The sequence below is a fragment of the Serinus canaria genome, unplaced genomic scaffold (assembly GCF_022539315.1).
Source record: "Serinus canaria isolate serCan28SL12 unplaced genomic scaffold, serCan2020 HiC_scaffold_376, whole genome shotgun sequence".
Taxonomy (NCBI): domain Eukaryota; kingdom Metazoa; phylum Chordata; class Aves; order Passeriformes; family Fringillidae; genus Serinus; species Serinus canaria.
The window spans coordinates 1-8,218 of NW_026108490.1; the positions used below are offsets into that span (position 1 = coordinate 1).

The 8,218-nt window shown below is 61.8% G+C and overlaps 1 protein-coding gene across 1 annotated transcript; it reads right to left on the reverse strand.

Annotated features, from left to right (window-relative positions):
• Nucleotides 1-102: 102 nt before the first annotated feature.
• Nucleotides 103-7,522, reverse strand: LOC127061258 (procollagen galactosyltransferase 1-like; the record flags this gene model as incomplete). Its single annotated transcript, XM_050987885.1, has 9 exons — nt 103-300; nt 4,242-4,446; nt 5,630-5,813; nt 5,950-6,041; nt 6,178-6,199; nt 6,392-6,446; nt 6,479-6,613; nt 7,202-7,253; nt 7,405-7,522. Coding segments are annotated over 9 exons (1,061 nt in total), but the record flags the coding sequence as incomplete, so codon positions are not given.
• Nucleotides 7,523-8,218: the final 696 nt, after the last annotated feature.

The window sequence follows — 8,218 nt, forward strand, 5'->3', positions numbered from 1 at the left end:
TCCTTTGGGATCCATTGGGATCTTTCCCTCCCCCACAACCCCAAGGCCCTGGATCCATTGGGATCCATTGGGATCCATTGGGATCCTCCCCTCCCCCACAACCCCAAAGCCCTGGATCCCTCGGGCCGATCCCGAGGCCCCGGGTCCGTGGGGATCCCTGGGGATCCGTGGGGGTCTCACCCATGATCTCCAGCTGGACGTGCAGGAAGTTCTCGGCCTCGTCCCGCAGGGAGCTCTGGGAGCGCAGCGGCACCGGCAGGAACCCAAACTGCTCCCGGTTGGACACGAACATCTGCACCCCTGGGATAACGGGAATAACGGGAATAACGGGATCGGGGATTGGGATCGGGGACAGGAACCCAAACTGCTCCCGGCTGGACACGAACATCTGCACCCCTGGGATAACGGGAATAACGGGAATAACGGGATCGGGGATGGGAACAGGGATTGGGATCAGGGATTGGGATCAGGGATTGGGATCAGGGATGGGATCAGGGATGGGATCAGGGATGGGATCAGAGATTGGGATCAGGGACTGGGATCAGGGATGGGATCAGGGATGGGATCAGAGATTGGGATCAGGGACTGGGATCAGGGATGGGATCATGGGATGGGATCAGGAGGGATCAGGGATGGGATCAGGGATGGGATCAGAGATTGGGATCAGGGACTGGGATCAGGGATGGGATCAGGGACCGGGATCAGAGATTGGGATCAGGGACTGGGATCAGGGATGGGATCAGGGACTGGGATCAGGGATGGGATCAGGGATGGGATCAGGGATGGGATCAGGGATGGGATCAGGGACTGGGATCAGGGATGTGATCAGGGACTGGGATCAGGGACTGAGATCAGGGATGGGATCAGGGATGGGATCAGGGACTGGGACAAGGGATGGGATCAGGGATGGGATCAGGGATGGGATCAGGGACTGGGATCAGGGATGGGATCAGGGATGGGATCAGGGACTGGGACCAGGGATGGGATCAGGGATGGGATCAGGAACTGGGATCAGGGATGGGATCAGGGATGGGATCAGGGATGGATCAGGATGGGATCAGGGATGGATCAGGATGGGATCAGGACTGGGATCAGGGATGGGATCAGGGACTGGGATCAGGAGGGTCAGGATGGGATCAGGGACTGGGATCAGGATGGGATCAGGATGGGATCAGGGATGGGATCAGTGGATGGGATCAGGGACTGGGATCAGGGATGGGATCAGGGATGGGATAGGGATGGATCAGGGATGGGATCAGGACTGGGATCAGGATGGGATCAGGGACTGGGATCAGGGATGGGATCAGGGACTGGGATCAGGGACTGGGACCAGGGATGGATCAGGATGGGATCAGGGATGGGATCAGGGATTGGGATCAGGGATGGGATCAGGGACTGGGATCATGGGATTGGGATCAGGACTGGGATCAGGGATGGGATCAGGGACTGGGATCAGGGATTGGGATCAGGGACTGGGATCAGGGATGGGATCAGGGACTGGGATCAGGGACTGGGACCAGGGATGGGATCAGGGATGGGATCAGGGATGGGATCAGGGATTGGGATCAGGGATGGGATCAGGGACTGGGATCAGGGATTGGGATCAGGGACTGGGATCAGGGATGGGATCAGGGACTGGGATCAGGGACTGGGACCAGGGATGGGATCAGGGATGGATCAGGATGGGTCAGGGATTGGGATCAGGGATGGGATCAGGGATGGGATCAGGGATGGGATCAGGGACTGGGATCAGGGATTGGGATCAGGGACTGGGATCAGGGATGAGATCAGGGACTGGGACCAGGGATGGGATCAGGGATGGGATCAGAGATTGGGATCAGGGATTGGGATCAGGGATGGGATCAGGGATGGGATCAGGGATGGGATCAGGGATGGGATAGAGCTGGGACCAGGGATGGATCGGGATGGGATCAGGGATGGGATCAGGGATGGGATCAGGGATTGGGATCAGGATGGGATCAGGATTGGGATCAGGGATGGGATCAGGGATGGGATCAGGGATGGGATCAGGGATGGGATCAGGGATGGGATCAGAGATTGGGATCAGGGACTGGGATCAGGGATGGGATCAGGGACCGGGATCAGAGATTGGGATCAGGGACTGGGATCAGGGACTGGGATCATGGATTGGGATCAGGGATGGGATCAGGGATGGGATCAGGGACTGGGATCAGGGATGGGATCAGGGACTGGGACCAGGGATGGGATCAGGGATGGGATCAGGGACTGGGACCAGGGATGGGATCAGGGATGGGATCAGGGACTGGGATCAGGGATGGGATCAGGGATGGGATCAGGGATGGGATCAGGGACTGGGACCAGGGATGGGATCAGGGATGGGATCAGGGACTGGGACCAGGGATGGGATCAGGGATGGGATCAGGGACTGGGATCAGGGATTGGGATCAGGGATGGGATCAGGGACTGGGATCAGGGACTGGGATCAGGAACTGAGATCAGGGATGGGATCAGGGATTGGGATCAGGGATTGGGATCAGGGATGGGATCAGGGACTGGGATCAGGAACTGAGATCAGGGATGGGATCAGGGACTGGGATCAGGGATGGGATCAGGGATGGGATCAGGGATGGGATCAGGAACTGAGATCAGGGACTGGGATCAGGGACTGGGATCAGGGATGGGATCAGGAACTGAGATCAGGGATGGGATCAGGGATTGGGATCAGGGATTGGGATCAGGGATGGCAGTGGCACCGGCAGGAACCCAAACTGCTCCCGGTTGGACACGAACATTTGCACCCCTGGAATGTTGGGATGGGGAATGTTGGGAATGGGATCGGGAATGTTGGGGATGGGATCAGGAATGTTGGGATTGGGATCAGGAATGGGACCAGAGCAGGATCAGGATGGGGGAGTCACTCCTATGCTGGGATCACCCAAAGTCGATCTCAAATCCCAGCCCAATTCCAATCCCAACCCAACCCAATCCTACAATCCCAACCCACCAATCCCAACCCCCCCATGCTCACCGGCAGGTGGCAGCAAAGATGACCATGTCATTCCAATCCCATCCCAACCCAACCCATCTCATCCCAACCCAACCCAATCCCATGCCATGCTCACCGGCGTGGTGGCAGATGGCGGCGAAGACCAGGATGTCCCAATCCCATCCCAACCCAACCCAACCCAACCCATCCCAACCCAACCCAACCCCATGCTCACCAGCGTGGCGGCAGGCGGCAGAGAATACCAGATGTCCCAACCCAACCCAACCCAACCCAACCCAACCAACCCAACCCAACCCAACCCAACCCAACCCAATCCCCTGCTCACCGGCGTGGCGGCAGGCGGCAGCAAAGACCAGGATGTCCCAAACCCATCCCAACCCAACCCATCCCACCCCAACCCAACCCAACCCAACCCAACCCAACCCAATCCCGTGCTCACCAGCGTGGCGGCAGGCGGCAGAGAAGACCAGGATGTCCCAATCCCAACACAACCCAACCATTCCAACCCAACAATCCCAAACCCAATCCTGTGCCATGCTCACCAGCGTGGCAGCAGATGGCGGCGAAGACCAGGATGTCCCAATCCCATCCCAACCCAACCATCCCAAACCCAATCCCTGCTCACCGGCGTGGCAGCAGGCGGCGGCGAAGACCCGGATGTCCCAATCCCATCCCAACCCAACGCATCTCAAACCCAATCCCCTGCTCACCAGAGTGGCGGCAGGCGGCGGCGAAGACCAGGATGTTCCAATCCCATCCCAACCCAACCATCCCAAACCCAATCCCCTGCTCACCGGCGTGGCAGCAGATGGCGGCGAAGACCAGGATGTCCCAATCCCATCCCAACCCAACCCAACCCAACCCATCCCAACCCAACCCAATCCCGTGCTCACCGGCGTGGCAGCAGGCAGTGGCGAAGACCAGGATGTCCCAGTCCCATCCCAACCCAACCCAACCAACCCAACCCAACCCAACCCCACCCATCCCAACCCATCCCAATCCCCTGCTCACCGGCGTGGCGGCAGGCGGCGGCGAAGACCAGGATGTCCAATCCCATCCCAACCCAACCCAACCCAATCCCATGCCATGCTCACCGGCGTGGCAGCAGGCGGCGGCGAAGACCAGGATGTCCCAATCCCATCCCAACACAACCCAACCCAATCCCCTGCTCACCGGCGTGGCGGCAGGCGGCAGAGAAGACCAGGATGTCCCAATCCCAACCCAATCCATCCCAACCCAATCCCGTGCTCACCGGCGTGGCGGCAGGCGGCGGCGAAGACCAGGATGTCGTCCAGGGCGCCGCGGTAGCCGGGCGGGGGCGGGTGGAAGGCCAGGTCGCGGGCGCGCTCGCGGCGCAGGTCCAGCAGGAAGGTGGAGTGCACCATGGGCACCGCGAAGACGCCGCGGCGCTCCCGGCGCCGGATCGGCAGGTAGGCGGCCGTGCGGCGGTAATAGCCCTGGGAAAGGAGTGACCGCTGAATGACCGCTGAGTGACCAATGGGAATGGGGAGTAACCCCTGAGTGACCAATGGGAGTGGGGAGTGAGCCCTGAGTGACCAATGTGAGTGGGGAGTGACCCCTGAGTGACCAATGGGAGTGGGGAGTGACCGCTGAGTGACCGCCGGGAGTGACCAATGGGAGTGGGGAGTGACCCCTGAGTGACCAGTGGGAGTGACCAATAAGAGTGGGGAGTGAGCGCTGAGTGACCGCTGAGTGACCAATGGGAATGGGAAGTGACCAATGGGAGTGGGGAGTGACCACTGAGTGACCAGTGGGAGTGGGGAGTGACCGCTGAGTGACCAATGGGAGTGACCAATAAGAGTGGGGAGTGAGCACTGAGTGACCAATGGGAGTGACCAATGGGAGTGGGGAGTGACCCCTGAGTGACCAATGGGAGTGACCAATGGGAGTGGGGAGTGACCCCTGAGTGACCAGAGTGGGGAGTGACCCCTAAGTGACCAATGTGAGTGGGGAGTAACCGCTGAGTGACCAATGGGAGTGACCAATGGGAGTGGGGAGTGACCGCTGAGTGACCGCCGGGAGTGACCAATGGGAGTGGGGAGTGACTGCTGAGTGACCAGTGGGAGTGACCAATGTGAGTGGGGAGTGACTGCTGAGTGACCAGTGGGAGTGACCAATGTGAGTGGGGAGTGACCGCTGAGTGACCAATGGGAGTGGAGAGAGGAGTGAGGGAGTGACCACTGGGAATGGCCACACCCTCCCCTGTAAGTGCCCCACCCTCAGCTGTGCCCCACCCTCACCTGTGCCCCACCCTCACCTGTCAGTGCCCCACCCTCAGCTGTGCCCCACCCTCAGCTGTGCCCCACCCTCACCTGTCAGTGCCCCACCCTCAGCTGTGCCCCGCCCTCAGCTGTGCCCCACCCTCACCTGTCAGTGCCCCACCCTCACATGGCCCCACCCTCCCCTGTCAGTGCCCCACCCTCCCCTGTGCCCACCCTCACCTGTCAGTGCCACACCCTCCCCTGTCTGTCAGTGCCCCACCCTCAGCTGTGCCCCACCCTCACCTGTCAGTGCCCCACCCTCAGCTGTGCCCCACCCTCACCTGTCAGTGCCCCACCCTCACATGGCCCCGCCCTCCCCTGTTGGTGCCCCGCCCTCCCCTGTGCCCTTTGCACTCACCTGGGGGGTGATGCCGCACCAGAAGTTGGAGTAGGCCGCGCGCGAGTCGAGCATCGGCGCCACCACGGTTCTGTTCTCGGCCACCAGCACGGCCAGCGTGTCGGGGTTCACCAGGACATTGTCTGCGTCCAGGAACTGGGGACAGGGACACACCTGAGACACCTGGGACACACCTGTGTGACACCTGGGACACACCTGTGTGACACCTGGGACACCCCCAGCGTGTCGGGGTTCACCAGGACATTGTCTGCGTCCAGGAACTGGGGACAGGGACACACCTGAGACACCTGGGACACACCTGTGTGACACCTGGGACACACCTGTGTGACACCTGGGACACCCCCAGCGTGTCGGGGTTCACCAGGACATTGTCTGCGTCCAGGAACTGGGGACAGGGACACACCTGAGACACCTGGGACACACCTGAGACACACCTGGGACACACCGGGGACACACCTGTGTGACACCTGGGACACCCCCAGCGTGTCAGGGTTCACCAGGACATTGTCTGTGTCCAGGAACTGGGGACAGGGATACACCTGACACACCTGGGACACACCTGTGTGACACCTGAGACACACCTGGGACACACCCGTGTGACACCTGAGACACACCTGACACACCTGGGACACACCTGGGACACACCTGACACACCTGGGACACACCTGTGTGACACCTGGGACACACCTGACACACCTGGGACACACCTGGGACACACCTGAGACACACCTGGGACACACCTGAGACACACCTGGGACACACCTGTGTGACACCTGGGACACACCTGGGACAAACCTGAGACACACCTGAGACACACCTGGACACACCTGAGACACACCTGGGACACACCTGGGACACACCTGAGACACACCTGGGACACACCTGGGACACAGCTGTGTGACACCTGGGACACCCCCAGTGTGTCAGGGTTCACCAGGACATTGCGTCCAGGAACAAAAAACACCTGGGACACACCTGGGACACCTCAGGGACCCCTCCCCAAACTGGGGACCCCTCCCCAGTTTAGACCCCCCCAGTTCAGACACACCCACACCTGGGCCTGGGTGTCCCCAGTGTCCCCCACCCCAGGGCTGCGTTTGTCCCCTCTGAGGGGGCTTTTACCCCCCACCCTGGGGCTCAGGGACACTGGGGGACCCTTGAGGGACCCTTTGAGGGACCCCTCCCCGAATTGGGGACCCCTCCCCACATTCAGGACCCCTCCCCACATTCAGGACCCCTCCCCAAATTCAGATCCCCCCCAACTCCAGCACCCCCCACCTGGCACAGACACACCTGGGGCTGAGTTTGTCCCCTCTGGGGAGGCTTTTCCCCCCACCCCAGGTCTCAGGGACCCTTGAGGGACCCTTGGGGACCCCTCCCCGAATTGGGGTCCCCTCCCCAAATCAAACACATCCACACCTTTCCCTGAGTGTCCCCAGTGTCCCCCACCCCAGGCCTGCGTTTGTCCCCTCTGAGGGGGCTTTTCCCCCCCACCCTGGGGCTCAGGGACACTTGGGGACCCTTGAGGGACCCTTTGAGGGACCCCTCCCCGAATTGGGGACCCCTCCCCACATTCAGGACCCCTCCCCAAATTCAGATCCCCCCCAACTCCAGCACCCCCCACCTGGCACAGACACACCTGGGGCTGAGTTTGTCCCCTCTGGGGGGCTTTTCCCCCCACCCCGGGGCTCAGGGACACTTGGGGACCCTTGAGGGACCCTTGGGGACCCCTCCCCAAATTGGGGACCCTCTCCCCAGTTTGAGCCCCCCCGTACCAGCAGGTAATCGGCCCACATGGCCCGGGCGGCCTCCAGCGCCTCCTGGCGCAGCCTCATCACGTGCTCGTAGCGGGCGGGGCTCCAGTGCTTGGGCCCCTCCTCATCGGGGAAGGACCTGGGGGGCACCGGGGGGGCACCTCAGACACCCCAAATCCTGGGGAGACCCCCCCCAAATCCGGGAAGAGCCCCCCGAAATCTGGGGACCCACAGGGACCCCCCAAACCTGGGGACAGTCCCAAAATTCGGGGACTCCTCCCCCCAACTTTGGGTCCCTCCTCGTCGGGGAAGGACCTGGGGGGCACCTTAGGCACCCCCAAATCCTGGGGAGACCCCCCCAAATCCGGGGAGAGCCCCCCAAAATCGTAGGGACCCCCCCCAAAATCTGGGGACCCACAGGGACCCCCCAAAAGCTGGGGACAATCCCAAAATTCGGGTCCCTCCTTAATGGGGAAGGACCAGGGGGGCACCTGAGACCCGCCCTGGACACCCCCAAATTCTGGGGAGACCCCAAAACACCCCCAGGACCCCCCAAAACACCCCCAGGACCCCCCAAATCCCCTCCCAGACCCCCCAGGACTCCCCAAAACCCCCCCAGGACCCCCCAAATCCCCTCCCAGACCCCCCAGGATCCCCAAAACCTCCCCAGGACCCCCCAAATCCCCTCCCAGACCCCCCAGGACCCCCCAAAACACCCCAGGACCCCCCAAATCCCCTCCACAGACCCCCCAGGATCCCCAACCCCCCCCAGGATCCCCCCAAAACCCCAGGACCCCCCAAATCCCCTCCCAGACTCTCCAGGACCCCCCAAACC